Genomic DNA, 24,612 nt, shown 5'->3' on the forward strand with positions numbered 1-24,612 from the left:
GACTTTGCGAAATCGACAAAAGAGAAACGTGATCGATTCAAGGAATGCAAGAAACTTTTACATCAACGGAAGGTCGCTTTTGCACTGATATTCCCAGTCAAATTGAGAATAGATGCTAAGGATGGCCGTAAAGCAGTCACATGCCTACCGCAAGCGATGTCCTTCATAAAGTCAATGGAGTAAGTCATCTTGTGGTACTCGCATTGCAGCCGAGTGGTCGGCTCACTGAACATTCGCTTGAATGTTTGAAGATTCTGCATGCTCTTTTTGTGCTGGTTCCGCCTAGCGGCTGGAGTTTATTTTGTAGAGCGACACACCTTCGGGACAGTTTTGTGGATGAATCTACACCCTCTTTGTGCTTATTCTGCCTATCGACTGGAGTTTATTTTGTGGAGTATTTCTTGCAAAGTCATTGGAGTAAGTAATTTGCTTGTCTCATGTTGCAGCCGAGTGGACCGGCTCACTGAACATTCGTTTGACTGTTTGAAGAATCTGCGCATTCTTTTTGTGCTGGTTCTGCCTAGCGGCTGGAGTTTATTTGTAGAATAACACACCTTCAGGACAGTTTTATGGATGAAGCTACACACTCTTTGTGTTTATTCTGCCTATTGGCTGGAGTTTGTTTTATAGATTATCTTTTGCTGTGTAATTCTGTCTCACAAAATGTGTATAGAAACATCGGACTTGAGCAATCCGATGGCAGGGTTGTCGCGGGGGCTCTCGTAGGCGTGCATGGACTGTTTGAGTTTGGAAGGATGGACGCCAGTTGGTGCTGTCGTGCACGGGGTTAATGTGCATGTTTTTGTTGTTTTTTTTTCTAGGGGATGTTTGGGGTTTGATTGTCGCATTAATGTTGGAATGTGGTCTTTATAATCTTGTCTTTGACACACAGTCTATTTTGTCTTATATGTCAAAATGTAAAATGTTAATATGAGTGGATTGTCTCTCCACGTGGAATATGAATGGGTTGGGGCACCCCATAAAAAGAAAGAAGGTTATTTCTCTTAAGCATAAGAAATATGATGTAGTGTTTCTTCAAGAAACGCACCTTTCTCCACAGGAAGCTGAATATTTTTATAGTGTTGGCTTAAGAGAAGGGGAGTCATTACACTAAGTAAACATCTACAATTCAAATGTCTCAAACAGAGTAAAGATAAATTAGGAAGAGTTATTATAGAATTATTGTTTTAGCTGAAATTCAGGGACAAAGTCTTATTTTGGCTAATATTTATGCACCTAACGTAGATGATCAGTGCTTTTGAATAGATCTTGAAGGGATGTTGCAAGCCACTGGCACCCCTCGTGATATAATATTGGGAGGAGACTTTAATATTTTGGTGGGCTCAGTCCTTGATCATAGTGAAGCAAAAGTGTACAAGCCCCCTAGAGCAACATTGACACTTCACAGGATATGTAAAAAATCTTGGTCTTACAGATATTTGGAGACTTTTGAACCCATCTGGTAGGGACTATACATTTTTTCAACAGTCCATAAGATTTACTCAAGAATAGATTTTTTTTAATTTATATCTAAGTCCCTCATTTCATCAGTTGGAAACATTTTAGTCTCAGATCATGCCCTAGTGTGTTAGAGGTGTTGCCACATATCAAGAAAAGGAAATCATATAGTTGGCACTTTAATGTATCCCTCTTGCAATATCCTGAATTCCAACAAATGCTAAAGGCTCAAATCAGTGTCTATATGGAGACCAACTGGTCCTCAGTATCCTCTGTGGCCAAGGTTTGGGAGGCATTTAAGGCAGTTCTTAGGGGCCGGATCATATAGTATGCCGCTTTTACCAAAAAATCCAAAGCGCAAGAACTCGTTGAATTGGAAGGGAATATTAAAAGCGCAGAGGCAGAGCTGAAGCGCCGAATGTCGTCTAATGGCCTCAGAGAATTTACCCGATTGAAATACAGATATAATACTATTTTGTCACGGAAGGTGGAATTTTGGCTATTCAGGGCAAGACAGTCACACTTTGAGTCGGGGGACAAAGCAGGGAAACACCTGGCTAGATGTATAAAACCAAGAGAGTCTTTTTCTACCATTCCCTCAGTGAAATCTGGTAGTGGTGAAATATTTACCTCGGCCACTGATATTAATAATTCTTTTAAAGAATTCTATCTTGATCTTTATAGTTCCACATCTTTGCCTACTGAAGAGGATATTAGAAACTTTGTGGAACTATTAGAACTTCCTAAACTGTCGGCTGAGCAAAAATATTCTATTGATTCTGAGATAACCTTGAAGGAGTTTGGTGAGGTAATTAAGGCTTTGCTTAAAGGCTCCAGGGGCCAGACGGCTTTGCCGCTGAATGTTTTAGATCTTATGCTACAGAACTGGCTCCAATTTTGCTAGAAGTTTATACGGAATCATTCAAGAATGGAAAGCTTCCTCCAACCATGACACAAGCCCGGATCAGTCTGATTCTTAAAAAGGACAAAGACCCAAGCGAGTGTAAGAGTTACTGTCCAATTTCCCTGATCCAGCTAGACATTAAAATATTGTTAAAAATTTTGGCTAACTGATTAAGTTATGACATCTCTTATACATATAGATAAGGTGAGGTTTATTCGGGGCCGTAGCTCTTCTGATAACATTAGGCGTTTCATTAGTATCATGTGGTCAGTGTCGAATGATCAGACTCTGGTTGCTGCCATCTCACTTGACGCTGAAAAGGTATTTGATATGGTAGAATGGGATTATCTTTTTAAGATTTTGGAAATGTACAGGAATACTTTTATTGGATGGATCAAGTTACTATATCCGGTAGCGGCGGTACAAACAAATGGATTAATTTCAGATTATTTTACTCAGGATAGGGGCACCCGGCAGGGTTGCCCTCTTTCCCCATTATTGTTCTGTCTTGCCCTGGAACCATTAGCAGCCGCAAGAGGAGAAAGGAGGATGATTTTCCAGGGGTGATGGCGGAAGGTATAAGCTTGTGCTTTACGCAGATGATATTTTATTATTTGTCTCTGACCCTACTAGATCTATGCCTTGCCTCCACAGAATTATTAATTCCTTTTCTAAGTTCTCAGGATAAAAAGTCAATTGGTCTAAATCCGAAGCTTTGGCTCTGACAGCGTACTGCCCAGTAACAGCCTTCCAGCTGGGCGCCTTCCAGTAGCTCAAACAGGGCATTAAGTTTTTGGGTATTTTATTCCCAGCAAATTTGTCTGATTTAGTTAAAGTTAATTTTGACCCCTTAATTAAAAGGTTTTCGAGCAATGTGTGCAGGTGGGCTTCATTGCATTTATCGATGATTGGGAAGGTTAATGTTATTAAAATGAACTGTATTCCAAAATTCAACTACCTGCTACAGTCAATCCCTATAGATGTCCCCCTCTCTTATTTCAAGCAATTTGTGAGCATAGCGAAGTCTTTCATTTGGAACATTTCAGTAAGCTGCATAGGCTGATTGACAAAGGCAGGCTAGGCCTACACAAGATTTTGTTTTATTATTATGACTACGGTCTCAGACATTTGGCTCATTGGTCGCTTCAACCTGAAAGAGCCCCTCCCTGGTTTTGTATTGAACAGGAAGTTCTTGCCCCTATTTTGCCATTGCAAAGTCTTTCTATTCATCTAAGTTGAATAACACCCCGTTATCTCGCATTTGCACTCGGTATGGACAAAAGTGTCCAGAGTGTTTAATTCGGATATTTATCTAAAATGTTGCCTCGAGCTTATTGCTGAACCCGAAACTACGTATTAATAAGTCCCCTTTCTGCTGGTCAGAGTGGATTGTGAGGGGGATTACTACACTCTGTGATCTATATGAGAGTAGTGTTGAGATCCTTAAAAATTTGGTTCAACATTTTGGGATCCCCAAATCTGTTTTTTAGGTATCTACAGCTGCGCCACTTGCTCTGTACTATTTTTGGGAATAGCATACACCTCCCCTAAAGCGGCAGATTCTATGAGAGTGGTGATTACTTCTTTAGGAAAAGGTCATTAAGCATCAGTGTATTACTCCCTGTTAATTCAGAGTCTGTGGGACGGAGCCTCAACCACTCTCAAGAGATTATGGGAGAAAGATTTAAACTTGGAATTGGGGCATGTCTTTGGACTAGAGGTTGAACAATAGTGGGTTTCACTGATATGGGTAACTAAGCTGGTAAAACAGGCCGATACACGATTAATCAGCTGATAGTTTTTAATATCTAAATTATTAATGAAAACTTTCTACCCAATGTAAAATAGTGCTGAACTTTAGTAAGTATTAGGGATGCATGATATATCGGCGGCTGGTATATTTTTGGCCAATGTCCAGGAAAATCTAAATATTATTATCGCCCCAATAATGGAATTACTACCAATATTTTCCCCAGTAACATTAGTTTATTTACAACACAGAATTACAAATAAAAATAACCCCAAACACAACCTCACACGGTGCATAGATCTGGAAATAATTCTCATAGAGTGGTGTGTGAGGTGGCTAGAGCTTGGTTTTTTGAGGGGGATTAAGCTTTAACAGGTGAGTATTGCGCTCAATCACCAAACATTAAAGTTATATGGAGGCATTTTCTAACCTTCATTGCTGGACTCCTCATTCAGTTTAGAAAAACCAAGGAGTGATTTTGAAAAGCTGTCCATTTATGTATTATTTATCCACCTTTAGTAAAATGCTGCTGCCAGCTAGCCTGTGTTGCTTGAGGATGGGATACGGTATTTTCTGATGTTCGGCAAGTTCCTGTGGGATTTGGTCATGGAAGCAGAAAACGGGGACTTAAACTTTGCTTTTAACAAGCTCTTTTTTTCTTGTAGTGTTGGAATCAATCAATTATAGGCCGTGGAAGTTCTTTTAGACATGCACCGAGATGGTGTACACGATGGTAATTTTTTTTTTTACAATATCATTGGGTAATTTCAGGTCGTTGTGCAGAAAGTGTTTGATTATGGATTCTGGACTGTCAAAGTCATTCTCGGGCATTATTACAAAAAAACTCGGGAGAATATGAGATTGCCCCGCATACTTCTTGTTTAGATGTCAAGAATTGTTTCTTTTATTTCTTTGTTTTCTTTTTTAATATTTTCAGTATGTGAGGAGAGTCTGAAGTCCTTTATTGTCTCTATGAAGGTCATCAGTTTGTTGATACGTAAAGTCAAGGCAAGATTGCAAATCCTTAATCTCTTCATGAATAATTCGAGGTATGTCTAGTTTCTTGTTTAGTAAATCCAGCACACTAACCTTTATTTTAGAAATGAGCAGATCATCTGTGTTGGTAAATGAGTCAATTTTTGTTCCTTTTTTCCGGATTCAGTGCTCTTTCTGTTGTTGACTCCATGTCAGCATTGATCTTATGATAAATGTAGTTATCGATAAATTCCTCCATGTTACAAGTACTGTATTGCAGATATTGAAATATGTTTTCAAGGAGCAGCACAATTTTCACAGCAGTATGTAGCCATGTTAAATCTGCCTCTGTGCTCACGTGAGCTCACACCTGACGCATGCACCAAACTAATGCCATTGGTTGAGGCAATATTGCCATGTTGCCGAGACCGGTTTATTCCTAAGCCATTTCTGACCTTACACCAATAAAGGAAAGCCATTTAATGCATTTACACCACACATGTGGTCAGCTTATTAAGCTTAATCGGTGTAAGAACATGCATGTAAACTTGCTCAGTTGTGTTTGCATGTTTTAGGGTAAAGCATGAAATCAGGTTTAAACAGATATTTATTACTTTTGAACCTGATCTAAACTGGTTTGGCTCTATCTGGGTTTGTCAACCAGAAACTCTGAGTTAAGTAGCTTTGTGAAACAGGCCTCAGAAGGTGCTGTTTTTTAAAAAAATGTTTTTACCACTAAATGGCACAAACATGCACTGTGTAGAGAAGCTTTGAGTATCTGTCTCAAGCCTGTTAATGTTTTTTTTTCCCTCAGAGGTGCAATATTCATCCCTTCCTACAGGGGCGATAAATAAGGACTATTTCACGGAGTTGTGTTGAAATGTGAGAGAAGAAGAGTGAAGCAGATGCACAAGCAAGTATTGTTGTATGTTTATGCTGATTTTGTCAATCCATCTAAAGTACTGACTGAGAAAAGTTATTTTGTTCAAAACTTTTGTAAGTTGATAGTTAAATGTGTTAATACTCAAATGGATAGTTTTTTTAAATTCTTAAATGTTTGTTTCTCCAGTTCTTGTGAGTAACTGTGCTGTATAATGGAAATGTTTGTTTGGTGCAGGATGGTTTGAAACAGCTTTTGATGTCTATTAAATTGACTTGTATGGTTGGTATATATTTTTTGGTAGATTATCCTACATGTGAAGAAAGAAAAAAGGTGGTGTATTAAGAGGAACAACTCCAAGTGTAACTATTGAAGTTTATTGGCATACTATTGCAAAAATGAAGTGTGTTAAAGAAGAGTTTAAAGAGGAGCATGAAGACATCAGTATTACAGAATCATGCAGAATTAAACATGAAGATACTGAGGAACAAAGAGGTTGGTGTTCATTCTTAAATCTTCATAAAGACTGTTGAGGGACATCAAGGCCGTTTTCACACCTGGCTTGTTTGGGGCATTTGTTTCGGAACCTGGTGCGTTTCCAACAATATCCAAACAATATCCCTATAAAAACCACAAACATACCTGATGGATCTTTGGAGATTACATCTGTAATTTGTTGTCAAAACATGGATATAGTTTTTTTGGCGACTACAGTTTAATTTAAAATAGGAGTTGTTTATAGTTCCTGAGGTAATTTTAGTATGATCGCTTCCATCTTTTGGATAGCGACAGAACCGATACTTGTTGGATGGCGTTTGCAACTGATAAAAACATTTTCATGTGGCTTTAGACTTTGCTGTGTGTGTGTGTGAGAAAGAGAGCTCTATGACCGCCATTTTTATCTAATGACAGATAAAAATAACCATTACGGATTTTACAACTCATATCCATCCGAGTGACTGAAAATGCTTATTTGCAGTGCAACCTCTGACTGGAACATGCATTCTGTACAATGTAGCGGAACATAAACTGAAACACAAACTATACTCTAAAATGTTATAGTTTGACAATTTTTTTGACATGTTAGTCATTTTAACTGGCATATCAATGGATGAGCTAAATCCCAGAACAGCGCACAAACATTGTGACAGCTTGCTCGCATTTTGACTTTGCAAGAATAAAATGCAACATTGTAACAATTTTAGCCCGTTTTGGAACAAATCAAACGAGCAACAGGTCTGAAAACGCCCTAAGGTATCAAAGCTTCAGACAGTTCACTAAGTCTGGCAGCTGTTGTTAGAAAATCAAAGAATCTGTAAAAATTACAGTTAAATAATTCCAGAATCTACATGAGAGAATTAACTTTCAGCATATAAAAGTTCACATGAAGCAGATACTTAAGGTGTTCAGTTGTATTTCTTTTTCACATTTGTCTTAATTTTCTATGTTCATTTTAGACCTGATACAAGTGAAAGAGGAAAGTCAAGAACTGAATGACGTGGAGGAGAATTATCAGTATAATAAATTTGATAATTTCTTGACTGGTGAAGATGTTAGTGGCTCGAAGACTGAAAATAATTTATCACAAAAAAGAACTCGAAGAACAAAAGCCAAAGATTCTTTCACCTGCTCTCACTGTGGAAAGAGTTTCACACAAAAAAGAAACCTTAACGCTCACTTAAAACTTCACACTGGGGAGAAGCCTTTCCCCTGCATTCAGTGTGGACAGAGTTTTGCACATAAAGGAGATCTTAAGCGTCACATGAGAATTCACACTGGAGAGAAGCCTTTCACGTGCCATCGGTGTGGAAAGAGTTTCACACAGAAAGGACCGCTTGATGTTCACATGATAATCCACACTGGAGAGAAGCCTTTTACATGTCCTCAGTGTGGAAAGAGTTTTGCACATAAAGGAAGTCTTCAACGTCACATGAGAATTCACACTGGAGAGAAGCCTTTTACATGTCTTCAGTGTGGAAAGAGTTTCACACAAGCATGCAATCTCAAACTTCATCTGCGCTTTCATTCTGGATTAAAGCCATTTAACTGTGATCAGTGTGGCAAGAAATTTACACTGGCATCACATCTAAAGGGACACATGACAACTCATACTAATGAGAAGCCTTACGTGTGTTCTTTTTGTGGAAAGAGTTTTATTACATCATCAAACCTAAAAACACATGTGAGAGTGCATACTGGAGAAAAGCCATTCAAATGCACTTCTTGTGGGAAGAGTTTCAGCCAATCACGTAGTCTGAAGATTCATTTAAAAAAGCGTTGTCCAAAACTGTCATAGTGAGCTAATTTAATTTCAGGGTCAACACTTTGTAACACTTCAGTCTCCACTAGTCAGTTCAACTTCAGTCAGTGAACTAGGTCTGGTGGCTGTAATTTTAAAGTCATAAAAAAACAGAAAAATGTGGAAAAGCATATTAGATATTTATGCATATAAATGATAATAACCTTGTTTAACTGGTATCTACTATATTTGATGTTATCATTAAAATTACAAAATTACCCTTTAATATATCACCAAAAATATAGTCAAATTAAATTGGGCTTCACTTTTATTTCTTTGTTACAAATGGATTTGAAATCAAATAATTGATTGATTTTATCCTTTTACAACTATTGTGGATGACAGAGGTTTACTATAAATGTTGAATTTGGCTTCTACAAGTACTGTACAGTCAAGCTTTATAGATTTATAAACTTAACTCATATTGTTTTTTGTTTTTGTTTGTTTTTTTGGTCAAGGACAATCTCACAATTGTGGGTGAAGACTATATTATAATCCACATTCATAGTCATTAAAACTTATAAGTGAGCTTTTCTTACTCATGGCGACTCGTGGATTCGGCACTCAGCTGAGAATGCCTTTCAGAGTTCACAGTAACTAATGGAAAGTGGTTTAACACCCCTGGTTTTCTCCTGGAAAACGCTGCTTATGTGGTCATGTAAATGGATAAGAAGTGTTATTACAGGTTTTTTTAATCATGTTTAATTTAAACAGGTTTTCACAGGTTGTATATATATATATATATATATATAATATGTGTGTTCCTACATTTTACGTAATAATTTTACGTAAGAGGGAAACCCCACTATTGCAGCACAATTGTGCTTGAGGTTGCGATGGAAAGTTAACCAACACAGCAACAACTCTGGAATATCTGTAAGTAAAGCCAAGCAACTTAGAATAAAATAGTTAAGTCTTAGATGCCATGTTAATATTCACAAGCGTCCTGGGGAAATTACGTTGCTATAGAGAAAGCTGCTTGCTGACCGAGCCTTGTATGTGGGAGTATGCCATTTATACAGTGCATGTAAACAGGAATGCTGCGATCTCACAATAAGCCGCTTTCTCGCAATAAACTGCTTTTTGGTGTCCATGTAAATGAAGTCAGTGAATGTGTATAAACTGAGTTTCAGGGTTGTGTGAACTTAATGGCATTCTGCTACCAATATCCACGAGTAAGCAATGTGTGGTTTAATCAACTTGACTTCAGGGTTTATTTTAGAGTTGATTAACTCGGCTTTCTGGAATGCCCTACAGATCTTTTAATTACAAAAGATCTTTAATAACTACAACAGAATCTCCCAGATTATTAGTTACCCACAGTTCTTATTGAACCAAACAAATTATTTCTTAGTTAGGTTAGTAATTTCTTATTGTCTAAACCCAAAAAACAACTCTGTTTCTGTCTCAGTACAAACAATTATATGCTAATAAGGGGTATCCTCCTGTTATTCTCTAACCCTCAGTTATCTTTGCATCTATATGCCCACCCATTCTATATCCCATCCCACACCAGTGGCAATGTATATTGATATAATAACAAAAGAACAAGCACATATACACTGATGAGCCAAAACATTGTGACCACCTGCCTAATATGCTGTTGGTCCTCACCTGAAGGTGTCCTGTGGTATCTAGCATCAAGACATTAGCGGCAGATCCTTCAAGTCCTGTAAGTTACGAGGTTGAGCCACTGTGGATCGGACTTGTTGGTCCAGCACATCCCACAGATGCTCAATTGGATTGCCATCAGGGAATACTATTGCCATGACGGGGTTTATCTGCAGCAATGTTTAGGTAGGTGGCACGTGTCAAATTGATGTCCACATGAAAGGCAGGATCCAGGGTTTCCCAGCAGAGCATTGCCCAGAGCATCACACTTCTTCCACCAGCTTGTCGTCATCCCACAGTGCATGTAAAAGAAAATGGGACTCATTGGACCAGGCGACTTTCTTCCACAAGGTCCAGTTCCGACACTCGCGTGCCCATTGTAGGCGCTTTCGACAGGGGTCATCATGGGCACTCTGACTGATCTGTGGCTATGCAGCCCCATACGCAGCAGGGTGCGATGAACTGTGTGTTGTGACATTCCTCCGGTAACCATTATTAAAATTTTCTGTGACTTGTGCCACAGTCGTCTGGCCATAACAGTTTGGCCCTTGTCAATTAGCTCAGGTCTTTACTCCTGTCCATTTCTCCTGCATTTAACACGTTGACTATGAGAACTGATTGTTCACTTCCCATCTAATCTACTCAGACCTTGACATGTGGCCATGTTAGGAGATGATCAACCTTATTCGCTTCACCTGTGAGTGGTCATAATGGTTTGGCCCATCAGTATATACAGCTCTGGAAAAAATTAAGAGACCACTGCAAAATTATCAGTTTATCTGGATTTACTAATTATAGATATGTGTTTAAGTAAAATTAACATTTTTGTTTTATTCTATTAAATACTGACATTTCTCCCAAATTCCAAATAAAAATACTGTCATTTAGAGCATTTATTTGCAGAAAATGACAACTGGTCAAAATAACAAAAAAGATGCAGTGTTTTCAGACCTCTAATAATGTAAAGAAAACAAGTTCGTATTCATTTTTAAAAAACACAATACTAGTGTTTTAACTTGGGAAGAGTTCAGAAATCAGTATTTGATGGAATAACCCTGATTTTCAATCAAAGCTTTCATGCATCTTGGCATGCTCTCTACCAGTCTTTCACATTGCTGTTGGGTGAATTTATGCCACTTCTGGCACAAAAATTCAAGCAGCTTGGCTTTGCTTGATGGCTTGTGGCCGTCCATCTTCATCTTGATCACAATGTGGTTCAGGTCTGGACATTGTGCTGGCTTTTTTGTTATTTTGACCAGTGTGGTGATGTGGGCATGGAAAGGGATGTCTATGGAGAGTGAGGCCGGGAGAGGAAGAACAGTAAGGATTGACACGTGGGAAATGATCTCTAACAGCTGTTCTGTGTTACAGTGAGAGCTGAAGAGGGATTCAAAGGGTGCCCAGACTGCCAGAGGGGAGAGAGAAAGACACGAAGCTGACTGTGTGCATTCATGTTGTGCTGAAAAGCAAACTGTTTTGGTGTTAAGCTGAAAAGTCGAAAAATAAAGATTTACGTGGACTGTTTACCTGGCCCCCGCTTCCTCCTCCAAAGTAGCAAGAGATCTGTCACAGTTGGGCCGAAACCTGGGAATTGGGTCCGACATCCACCAGACCCAACATTTTACAGGCGTTTACAGGTTCTGCTCCAAGCCCAGGCAGAGGATAGACAGGTATTGCGGAGCTTGATGGACCAGGGGAGTACTCCAGCCACAACCCTGGCCGCAGCCATAGCCCAGCCCCACATCACACTCATGAAGATGGGGACACAAGATGATCCAGAGGCTTTCATTAAGCACTTCGGGCAGGCAGCTGAAGCGTGGGGCTGGCCCAACTCCCAGTGGGCAGCCCGATTGCTGTCCGGGGAAGCCCAACTCGTGGCCCAACAACTTCCGGTCGAGAACGTCTTGGAGTACGCGGACCTGAAGCGGGTCATCTTGCAACGGGTCAGCTGTAACCTCGAAAAACACCAACAGTGCTTCCATATGCTGTCGTACAGCGAATGCAGTCGCCCGTTTGCCTTCGCTCAATAGTTCCGTGATGCCTGTCGGAGGTGGCTGCTGACAGAGGATAGCGATGCCGAAGCTGTCATTGACCTCGTAGTACTGGAGCAGTTCATCGGAGGCAATCCAGCTGGCTGAGAAACATTTGGTGGCGTATTCGGGGGCCGGCGAGACCTCTTCTTCTTCTCTCTCTCTTTCCTCCCCCTCTTCTTCCCCTCGTCCTGTTCCTATTCTGCGGGGACAGGGAATTCTGACCCCAAAACCATTTCCCCAGTCCCGTGGGCCGATCAACCAGCCGGTTTTCCCTAACCCTCTCCAGTCTCCCACACATGCGTGGATCACGTAGAGTAGCATGAGCCTCCACATGCTGTGAGTCTCCGCAGTGTCATGCACAGCAAACCACGTGATAAGGTGCATGGATTGACTGTCTCAGGAGCGGAGATGACTGAAACTTGTCCTCTGCCACCCGGATTGAGATGAGCAACTGTGCCACCACAAGGACCTACTCTAAGTAGTGGGAATTGGGCATTCCAAATTGGGAGAAAAGGGGATAAAGTAAAAAAACAAAAAAATCTAAAACCACATTTTTTGCATTGTATAATGGGCTAAGACTACACTCACCTTTTTTTGGTCACTTCGTTTCATCTTTCTCTCACAAAAAACAAACTCTCTTCTTAATAGAGCTCAAACCACTGATTTTCTTCATAAGATACACACCATGACATACAGTATATTATGATTTACTATGTTGCGAGGCATCATGTTATAATCTAGCTGCAGCAAGCGGGCGCGAGGGATGAGCATCTCGGCACGAGACGTTATATCAGCCGGGAGAAATTTGAAATACTCTTGTGCTGTTTTTCACGCGACTCATATAAGCGGCTCTGACTGCATAGAGAAATGCCATTTTCAGAGTTTGTGCTTATTTATACAAACTGCTTCCTTATTATTTGAACTTTAATAAAAAAATGCATTAAAGATATAATGCCGGATTGTTTCCTTTTTAGATGCTCTGACAGGCATGTTTTGCTCAAGCGAAAGTCAGGTATGGCTCCTCTTTATTTCGATATACATCACCTTAATCTGTTTGGAGTGCATCTGCTGGACTGTGAGCTGTTTTCTTCCTCGAGTCAGGAGTGAGCTGAAGTGCTGCTCATCCCCCGTCATCATTAGCATTTCAAATGATCTCATGTTGCATAAAATGAGATCAAACGACTATTCAACAATGGAAAATGTTGTTGTCAAATTTTTATTGTCTGTGTTGTCGATAACGTCGACTAATCATTTCAGCCCTAAAAGTAAGTAGTCAGAGACATGGCTGGCACATGCTCTGACATGGGTACCACTTGTGTGTGGGCCAAGGTAATAATCGTAAACGAAGACCAAAACTAAATGTACAATTTTTTTTTCGTAAACTGAAATAAAAAATAATAACATAATTGGAAAAACTTATTACAGTTAGTTTCATGGCTCTGAAACTAACTGAAATAAATAAAGCAGATTTGTATCAAAATATTGGACTTAAGTGTTAATATTAATCAAACCATAACAAGAAAATGGGAAAAAAAAAAAAAACTGTTCTTGACTGGATAACTTTATTAGCTTTAAAAAGTATTTATGTATTATCAGGGTTGGGAGGGTGACTTTTGAAATGTATTCCACTACAGATTACAGAATACATGCTGTAAAATGTCATTTGTAACATATTCCATTAGATTACTCAAGGTCAGTAACATATTCTAAATACTTTGGATTACTACTTCAGCACTGGTAGATTTTTTTCCACTTGTTTTGACTTTATAAACTCTGCCAGTACAGTAAGACAAAATACACATGTTAAAAATACGTTCTCTGAAAAACCTAAATATCTTATGCAGTGTTGTTTCTAAAACAAGATAAATCAAATTGATCTTGTTTTAAGGATTTTTAGATATTTTTAAAGGAAAACAATACAAAAATTATTATCAAGAACATGATTTTTGTCCTAATATCAAAGGTCTTACTAGAAAAAAAGAAATTATTATCCAACGTGAATTTTCTTGATAAAAAAATATGATCGTACCTGGTAACGTGCATGTAAAATGGCTAGAAATAGCATTTTAGCTTAACGTAAAGCTGACAATTTACACAAGGTTTATTTCTATTTCTTGTGCTCCAAACTTACTTCAAACTTACTTCTCTGTCTGCTCGTATGAATGTATCACATCATAAGAAAGTGTTTCACTGCTGTTCAAATGCACTTTGGATCGCATCATTTATATGTATAAATGTTTTCCATCTGAAAGGACTAAATATTAAATGAAACAAATGACAATAAAATGCATAGTAATCTCTTCAGTAATCAAAATACTTTTTGAATGTAACTGTATTCTAATTACCAATGATTTAAATTGTAACTGTAGTGGAATACAGTTACTTATATTTTGTATTTTAAATACGTAATCCTGTTACATGTATTCCATTACTCCTCAACCCTGTGTATTATACAGTACATTATACAGTGAAGACCAGTAGTAATTAGGCTCTATGTGGCATTTCATTCTGTCTTCCTGCCGCCGCCTCCACGCGTGACCTTAACAACAAGCTTACGTCATCCCTCTCATGAACACGTGTCACAGAGATGTACGGAAGAGTACATTCACTTGCATTGTTTAAAGGAGGAGGCCTGAAATGAAATCCTAAAAATCTTAAATTCTGTTTTGATGAAGAAAGAAACTCAGATACATCTTGGATGGCCTGAGGGTTAGTAAATTATCAGCAAATTTTCATTTTTGGGTGAACTATTCCTTTAATTAATGTGATAATTTATTGTGATAAGCTAGTAACAAGAACTGTCAAATTTCACTAACAACTACAGAAATGTTGGTATTGTGACAATGTATATATATATATTGTGTATGGCAGATCTTGATGCAATATCATGTAAAAGTAGATTTTATTCCATAGAAGTGTGAGCACCCCTGCTGTAAATGATGGGTATTACTCCCCATTCTTCTCTCTATCATTTCCTATCACTTCTTTCTCTCCTGTCCCATTAAAAACCTAAAATCAAATAGAAAGTGCATAATTATTAACTTGAAATTTGATACAATTTTAAATAAAATATGTTTAATGTCTCAAGCTTTAACAGAATGTGCAATTATATGGGAAAGTATATTATGCCAGCACTAAACTAATGTATCTCTTTTTCAGCTGTCCAGTCATATCAAGGCTGTCTGAGCTGGCAATAAGAATAGGGAGACAATAAGTTCAGTATTTTAGATTTAATGTTGTGCATTTTTTTATTTTTTTATTATTCTTAATTGTACCTAATATAAACTGCTGTGCATGTTTAATATATACTTGTAATGTAATTTTACTAATATGTAATTTTGGGTAGTGCAATTACAAAAATTACAATACCATTGTAATATGTATGAATAAAGTCGATGATATGACCCTGTGTTGCATTTTTACTCTCCAAATTGGCATGTTTATTGTAATTCAATATTTGACTGTTAACGTCACTTTTAAATAACAATGTAAAATATTGCATAATATTAAAAAAGTTATTGCATGATTTGCTATTTTATTTTGAGGCTTTGTGTGTTATAAATGATGGAAATAATGGGTAATCAAGAGTAATGAGTTGCTATGGCATCAGGAATAAACAAATGTGGCTGGAAAGTCATCTTGCATTTGATGAAAGCTACACCACAACGTTGTCCCAGCCTTCTTGCAACTTGCATTTCTACGTTGTCACAACGTGGAGAACACGATCACAAACAAACAATGGATTGTAGTGAGAATGCAATCCAACACAACAGACCAAAGAACCAAATAATATCCCTATATAAACCACAAACATACCTGATGGATCTTTGGAGAAGACGTGTGTAAGTCAGCATGTCACTATAACAGATAATCAAAATGTGTATATAGCCTTTTGGTGACTACATTACATATAATTGCACATTTAAGATAGGAGTTGTTTAATAATTCCTGAGGTAACTTTAGTACGATCACTTCTGTCTTTTGAATAGAGGCAGAACAAACACAGGTAGGACGGCAGCGCTTTGCATAACCATGACAAAAAATACTCATTTGTATAGGTTGAAATTTGTTTCAGGTATATAATTTTAACTGGTATATTTTTATTTTATTTTTTTTATCCCCCTTTCTCCCAATTTGGAATGCCCAATTCCCACTACTTAGAGTAGGTCCTCGTGGTGGCACAGTTGCTCTTCTCAATCCGGGTGGTGGAGGACAAGTCTCAGTTGCCTCTGCTTCTGAGATCGTCAATCCGTGCATCTCATCACGACGTTCATTGTGCATGACACAGTGGAGACTCCGCATGTGGAGGGCCATGCTACTCTCCGCGTTCCACGCACAACTTACCACACCCCATTGAGAGCGAGAACCACTAATCGTGACCACGAGGAGGTTACCCCATGTGACTCTACCCTGCCTAGCAACCGGGCCAATTTGGCTGCTTAGGAGACCTGGCTGGAGTCACTCAGCACACCCTGGATTCGTACTCGTGACTCCAGGGTTGGAAGTCAGTGTTAATACTCGCTGAGCTACCCAGGACCCCTTAACTGGTATGTTGATGGATGAGCAAAATCCCGGAACAGCACACAAACATTCTGACCAATGAGGTGCTTGCTGACATGAGACTTTTATTAACACAGTTTTAGTCTTTTTTCAAATGTTGCCTTGTGAAAGCGAACCAAACCGAGAAGAAAATGCAACATATTAACAATTTAAGTCCCTGTTTTGGAACAAATCAAACGAGTAACAGGTCTGAAAACGCCCTACGGTATCAAAGCTTCAGACAGTTAACTAAATCTTGCAGCTAGTTAGAAAATCACAGAATCTGTAAAATTACAGTTATAATAATAATAATAGTAATACCAGAATCTACATGAGAGAATTAATATTAAACATAGAAAAGATCACAGAAAGTAGATAATTGACCTTTGCTGCTTACTGCTATTAAATAGTGGTTTAATTGTGTTTTTTTTTTTTTTTTTTTTACTTGATAGAAGAAAGTCAAGAACTGAATGGCATGGATGAGAAACATCAGCATAATGTAGTTGACTATTTCATATCATAACCTGTGAATAAGATTTGAGTGGTTCAAAGACTGAAAAGAATTTCTCAAGGAAAAGAACATGAAGAACAAGAGACTAAAAATGTTTCACCTGCTCTCAACGTGGAATGAGTTTCACACAAGCAAGCCATCTCACAGTTCATCTGTAATATCACTCTGGATTAAAGCCATTTAACTGTGAACGGGGTGGCAAGAAATTTACGTGTGCATCACAGCTCAATTTACACCTGATATCTCAAACACAGGAGAAGCCTCACGTGTGCTCTTTTTGTGGAAAGAGTTTTATTACATCATCAATCATGAAAGAATATGAGAGAGTGCATACTGGAGAGAAGCCATTCAAATGCACTTCATGTGGGAAATCTACAGACTCATTTAAAAAAGCATTCTCCTAAACTGTCATCTGAGCAAATTAAATTTTAGGGCCAACTCTTATTTAATGTATCACTTCAGTCTTCACTAGTCAGTTCAACTTCATTCAGTTCACTAGATCTGATGGCTGTAATTTGGAAGTCATAAAAAAGAACCACAAAGGTTAGGGACAGAAAAATGTGGAAAAGTATTTTTATGCATATGAATTATCATATCTTTGTAATACTCATCCTTGTCTCCAGAGGGTGATAAACGGAGTATTTCACAGAGTTATGTAGAAATGTGAACTAGAAGAAGCAGCGGCATATCCAGGACATTTTTACTGGGGTGGCCAAGATGGGGCACAGACCTAGTGTGTGGTGGCGATACCGGGAGAACCTTTATGAATGGCACATGATCAAAATGTGTAAATATCGCATTGCTTTGCTTCAACATCTACACATGTAGAATAAATGAATTCTTAAACTCATGTTAGCATTCACTGAATAGTTTGTATTCAATATCAGACTGTTGTTTTGACATTTGACAGTTTTCTATTCCTGTTCTAGTTCAACCTATTACAGTTTCTGGGAATCTCTAGTTATTTTAACATAACATCCATTTTTAAATCAGTAATTGTTTAGGAAAAGTCAGTTCCACATTTTTAAGAGCTATTCTCATTGTAGAGAATTAATCTGCATATAACATCAGGTATAGTGTATAATCATAAAAAGATACAAGTACAGGTGATAACTGATTGAGGCGCAATTCAATCAATCATTCAGTCAATTATTCATTCATTTATTAGCTATAACTGCACTGTCCAGCAGAAATATTGTTAAATTGGGTACAAATCAGTGTGTGAAATTGGCTACGAGGGCTTATAGGTGTCTGTCTGGAAACCCCAAAATTGCAGATTGAGCTCTGAATACAGTAAAAAACAAAACTCTATTTACAGTGTCTACTCAGGTTTATTTTCCACATGTTCTGATAGCTTCAATTACTTTGAATATTACCAAATAAAATAGTTAGTCGAATCATTTGCAGCATTTAAGTGCAATTTGCCCTGCCTCTGCATATTTAAAATGTCAAATAAGGTATAAAAACTTTGAAGATTTTATTGGTCTGACTGACCAATAATACACATAAAGAGCTCATAAATAACTCATGTAAAGATTTAAAGTATAGTCACAGCACAAACCCTTCCATTTCACACACAGGTTAGCCATATATATAACTTTAGCTATTGAACATATACATCTGTAAAACGCTTTACACACCTCCGTCATTAAATCAGAAAACATGGCATTTCATAGTTCATGTCAATATAAAGATAACATGCTGAATGTGGAGTAGGGTCTAGCTTACTCTTTAACCTAGCTACTGTAACAATGAAAAAATATTTTCACATTCACATGGAAATTCGGGATAAATTAAACGATAGATTAGATGAACATACCTCTCAAATAACAGCTTTCTTTTTGACCACAAATCGACGTCGTCAACTCATTGGAAGTTGGAGGAAGACGCTAGCTCGTGTCAGCTTCGTGCTTCTGACCGACCATTATACTCCAGACCTGGCACCCGCTGCCCACGACCTGCGGCACCTGCCTGGCCGCCCGCGGCCTGCCCCTCCCCCACTGATCAAAGATCAGCTCACACAGCTTCAGTTCCACCACTACTATAATGGTCAGAAATATAAAACTGACCCTGGGTCAGTGTGGCTCTAAATCAACAAATGACCTGAGATGTCATCTTTGATTGACAGGTGTTTCTATTGGTTCTTCGTTCTTGTGTTGATGAACATGATGAACTACCAATCAGTTCTGGGGTGGCCACAGGGTAGTCAATGAGATTTCAGGGGTGGCCCAGGCCCAGGCCACCACAGGCCACCCCCTTCCCGCCACTGAGAAGACTGAAGAAGATGCAAGTATTGTTGTATGTTCATGCTGATTTTGTCAATTCATCTAAAGTCTTGATTGAGGAAAGTTATTTTTTTGAACACTTATGTAAGTTGATAATTAAATGTGTTAATACTCGTTTGAGTACCTTTTCTGTATTGTTTAATCTCTGTTTCTCCAGATCTTGTGAGTAACTGTGCTGTAAAATGGAAATGTTTATTTGGTGCAGGACTGTTTGAAACAGCTTTTGATGTCTGTTAAATGGACTTGTATGCATATATTTTTTGGGCAGATCATCCTACATGTGAAGAAAGAAAAGAAGGTGGTATATAAAACTGCAAGTGTAACAACTGAAGTTTACTGACAGACTATTACAAAAATGCAGTGTGTTAAAGAGGAATTTAAAGAGGAAATTGAAGATATCAGTATTACAGAGTCATGCAGAATGAAACATGAAGATACTGAGGAACAAAGAGGTTGGTGTTCATTCTTGATTCTTCATAACTGTTTGGAGCATTTGTTTTGGAATTTGGTGCATTTTCTCCTTTAGTTCTGTTCGTTTAGGCACTTATGAACACAGCAATCACACTTGAAACTTTCCAAACAGCCTTAAAGGCATGGTCGGCTCGAGAGGGAGGGCAGTTAGACTACTGTGCCCCCCCAGCCAGACTGTTAAATTTGACAAAACTGTAGATCTTTCACATCTGTTTATTCTGCTTTATAGACACAATATGTGCATATATTAGTGTGTACAATGAATAAAATCAGTAAAATAACTCAAATGAAGTAAACAAACAATAAAAAATACAGTAGAAAATTTAACTATTTGCTTTGACCAAAGGTGGATCCTGGCACATGTGATATAGCCATCGTGCAGGGTGGCAATGGAGCTCTGTCTGCAGACATTAGACATGCAGCAAATTTGAACAACTTTGTTCTTCATTCTGCTCGGCCCTCTCATGACAAAGACATTTGTGATCTTATGAATTACGTTTTAGTGGCTCCATTTGTTTTATTTTACCTCCCGATCTCACTTTGACTGCTGTCTTTTTATCTGTTTACATTAATGAAACAGGAGAAGTGGTCTGAAATAGCCAAACATGGTGAAATACAGTAAAATACAGCGCACTACGGTACAGGTCAAGTTAATCAAATCACAAAATAAAATGTGTCCAGTAACTCATACATGCACTGCTGTACATTTGCGATTTTACTTGGTTTATTGGAGTCTTTCGATATTTGAACTCGAACCGTTTCTGGCTGTCGATATTAACAGTAGGCTAACAGCAGGCAGTCCTGTGATAGCAGTAGTAAAGTTTTGTATTATATTGTCAGTCCGTCACAGTTAGCAAGGATGGCTGAGTCTTAAAAAAATATATATATAAAAAATATATAAAATTAACAGTTGTTTTGATCAATTTTACTTCAAGTGTGCATAATACATATAGGCTGAAGTGATTTATTTTCTTTCATTAGTGATAGCCCAGGTGAGTTTGAAAGGTGCTGCATAAATGCCAGAGGAGGCTGACAGCTCAAGACAAGGCTCCACTTAGTAAACTGAATAATAATAATAAAAAAGTTTAGTTTCAAATTTTGGAATTTTGCCAGATATCAATAAAACCCAAATTACTGAAGGACATACTTTATATTTGCGCTCAATGAAGAAGTGGAGGATGGAGTTGCTCTTCATGTCCATTCTTTTATTAATTGATCAGTCTGTACATGTAGATGCACTGCGTGATTGATCTGATATATTCTTTTATATAATCAAGTGTTTGCTTGGAGTTCGGAAAGATTTAAACGCAAGAGATTTCACGAAGAGCTCATCTGTGTATGGGAGCATAATCATCAGTTGTTAAGGAAAGTCTGGTGGTAGATTTGATGTTATTTAGTGTTTTGGGAGAAAATAAAATAAAATGTGCTTTTTACCCTGGAGGAACTTTATAATGAAAAGAGACGCTCCAACATAGGGCAACACTGCTTATCTGCATCCTGGGTGTAGAATATTGTGCTTCAATGTAACTGGAGAGCTTGGACTCGCTTCAGAAGAGTATTTTAGGTGAGAGGACATGTAGGCCTATTTTACGGCATCCTACAGGTTTTTCAAAAGTTAATTAAAGAAATTTGATGTCAGACATCAAAGAACCAGCAACACACTCCATAAAAATATTGTTCTTTAATTTGTCCACAACATCTCACATATAAACATGTGGATTATGCATAATAACAGGAACATAAATTGACTGTTCAATGCGTTTAATTTGAACACAATCAATGCTTTAAATAATGAGGATGAATAGAGACACAACTTCTCAAAGTTTATCATGCTGAAAGTAACTACACGTACATGTACAGTGCTGTCAAAACGCTTAAATACAGGTATATAATTTTAACTGGTATATCGATGGATGAGCAAAATCCTGGAACAGCACACAAACAATCTGAATCATAAGGTGCTTGCTCACATGTAGTCTGAGATTTGGTCACAGTTTTGTTCTGTTTTCAAATGGTGCCTTGTGAAAGCGAACCTAACCAAGAAGAGAGTGCAACATTAACCGCTTGTCCACCATCGGGCCGAAAAGTTAGTGCCACAAAACCGTACCATTACATGCCGATCCAGGCCAATTGGCACGGCTACTCTTTCTTTTTTCACTGTGGTGCCGTGAAATCAGTAGAATGTAAGTATCAGATCCGTCTGTGGTGATGGTGTGAGAGGTAAACATTGGAGCGAGTATGCTATTGAGGATGATCGCATGTTCCAGTTTTTAGGACTGCTTTTTTTCTTAGTTTTACTCTGCTAATACACAGGAAATACACTGCCCATGTTGCAAGAAGGAAAGCAAAGAGAAATATAGCTGCAAGCAGCAATTATGGGGCAGAGCACACCAGTGGCATGTACAGAAGTGTCACTGGACATCAGTGATTATGACTATAAGAAAAGCAGCATAAAAACATAAGTATAATTTCTAACATTAAAATACAATTAATTATAACTTTTAATGAATAGGTGGTACATTCACCATATTTACTTGGTGTGATCAGGGTATTGTCAATATGAAACACACAGTTTCATGACAAACTTTGTCAAAGTGTTGCAGAGATATAGCCTCAGATGTTTTTTGGCGACTACTCGAGAACCGTTTTGTCTATCGAAAAGCTTTTGATACATTTTTGTTGTGAGTGTCCCTAGATGAAACATGACAAATTTTGTGCAAATTGGACTTGCGGCCTAGGAGTTAGTAAAATTAGGTTTTAAATGTTACTCAAAATGGTGGACAGGAAGTATGGCCGACCATGGCAAATTTGGTGTCAGTGTATTCGGCATTACCCAAGGAATCTGAAGAGAGAAGTGAAAGGATGATAAGCCAAAATAATCATAAGCTAGGGACTCGAACTCAGGTCACCCACGATGCATCAGCACCACATGTCATGAGCGCAGCCCGCTAGGGTACAGCTCTGATGAAATAACTGATGTTTTTTTACTTTAGTATAAGTCTGGTAAATTGGACGCAGTATAACTGCAGTACAGGAAACTGGAGGAATACTGCGTCCAAATTACCACACTTGTACTACACTACTTAAAACTGCAGGAATACTGTGTCCAAATTACCACACTTGTACTGCAGTAGTGAAAACTGCAGGAATACTGTGTCCAAATTACCACACTTGTATTGCAGTACTGTAAAATGCAGGAATACTGCGTCCTAATTACCAAACTTGTACTGCAGTTCTACTGTTGTTCTCTAGAACTGCACTCTACAATCTTACACATAATACATTTGCTGTACTTCCTTACATTCTTCAAAACTAGATCAATGACTGCCAATACAATGCAGGTTATTAGCAATCAGCAATTTATTGACATTCAAATTTTTAAAAAAGAATGTTTTAAAGATGTGCCTGGCCATTAAGACACCTTAGCATCAGCAATGCAATATATCAAATTAAACATTCACTAGCAAATATAAAAGTATAAAATAAACATGAAAAAATTGGCAATGTATAAAACATAGCGCTGTCAGTCAATTAAAATATTTAACCGAAATTAATCATGTGATTTTTTTCATAGTTAATAACAGATTTTAAAATTGCTGAAATATGACAGAAATATGAACTATACTTCTTCTGTCAAAATTCATTTAGTTCCTATTTAAGAATGAAAACAAAACAATATGCAACAATGTTTTATTAATAATTTCCAAACAAAGCCTTTCACAGCATAAAGAGAGAATTGCACTAAAATAGCACCAAGTAACATGAAACAGTCCCAAAGTCTAAGTGGGAGGAACACAAATTTAAAGAACTTGTCCCCATAGGTTGTGCATACATTGCAGTGCACATTAAATGTCTCAAACCCTCAGCCTCCACAATAATAATTGTCCGACAGGCTGTGGCTGTCCACTTTGCTATAACAATGGTAAAGTTGCATTCACATGATTTGCACTGCTTTGAACTCCACATGAAAAGAGCTGGATCTTGAGCCTGCATTTACCAGGGCTAGATAGTGATTGTTATTCCATCCGAATCCAAAATGTCTGTTTTTCTCCCACCACCTGTGAAAAAAAATCCCCTGCCAAATAATGTTTGACAAAACACTGAGGTCGTGTAGTAATTTAATTTCCATCTAAATCCACATCTCTGAGTTTAAAAGCAGGAATCAATCCAAAAGTCATTTTGGAAAACGTTTTTGACCTCTGTCAAATGCTGTATAGTTATTATTTGTCAAGATGTATGGTAATGTGTATGTGCAGAAATGTTGGAAATTATTTACATTAATAAAATTACGTCCCCGCTCTACCACACTGAGTGGGATCACTTACATAGAAGAAAAATAGAAAGCAGAGGTTGCACTAAACTAACTTTTCCAGAAATTTTATACATTTTCTTTACCATATGTGGTATATGTGCGGCTTTTCTCTCTCTCCGTACACACTTATGTGTGTGTGTTTGATTGCATGCTGGAGAGAGAGAGAGAGCAATTGATGACATGCTTTTATCTTGGTGCATAAGAAACAAAAGCATGAGTAAAGTGCACCATGTTAACTCTGTTTCCACTTTAGCATAATTCCAAATATATCTGCATAGCCTATATTTGAAAATGTATTTTCACAAAATACACAGATCACAGTTTGTGTACTGAGGAATTTTCCTCTTGCTGTCACCATATGGAACAAGCGCAACTGTATTCATGTGATCCTCGACTAGGCACGAACCCATGCGTTGACTAGTGGTAGAACTAACTGATTAGCCGACTAAACTGCAATACAAATATTACATGCGACTGACCACGTGAGAAGCAAATTTCCGGGTTCGCAGGATGACCGAACTCGCTTTTCCACTGTGAATTAATTGTCATCTGAAGGCATGCGTTTTCCTTTACTGAGGTCACCC

At 38.0% G+C, this 24,612-nt stretch overlaps 2 protein-coding genes across 2 annotated transcripts in view; both read left to right on the plus strand.

The window, feature by feature from the left end:
- LOC127440774 (gastrula zinc finger protein XlCGF57.1-like) overlaps positions 1-24,612 on the plus strand; it is a 164,610-nt gene that overhangs the window by 71,470 nt on the left and 68,528 nt on the right. The gene's annotated exons all lie outside the window — the stretch shown is intronic.
- Positions 1-24,612, plus strand: part of LOC127440566 (zinc finger protein 184-like) — a 78,023-nt gene that overhangs the window by 27,097 nt on the left and 26,314 nt on the right. The window contains exons 4-5 of the mRNA XM_051697243.1: positions 7,425-8,262; positions 11,430-11,888. Coding sequence (XP_051553203.1) covers positions 7,425-8,262; positions 11,430-11,888 — 1,297 coding nt within the window. The remainder of the gene's footprint in view (positions 1-7,424; positions 8,263-11,429; positions 11,889-24,612) is intronic.

Source organism: Myxocyprinus asiaticus, chromosome 5 (genome assembly GCF_019703515.2).
Source record: "Myxocyprinus asiaticus isolate MX2 ecotype Aquarium Trade chromosome 5, UBuf_Myxa_2, whole genome shotgun sequence".
Taxonomy (NCBI): Eukaryota; Metazoa; Chordata; class Actinopteri; order Cypriniformes; family Catostomidae; genus Myxocyprinus; species Myxocyprinus asiaticus.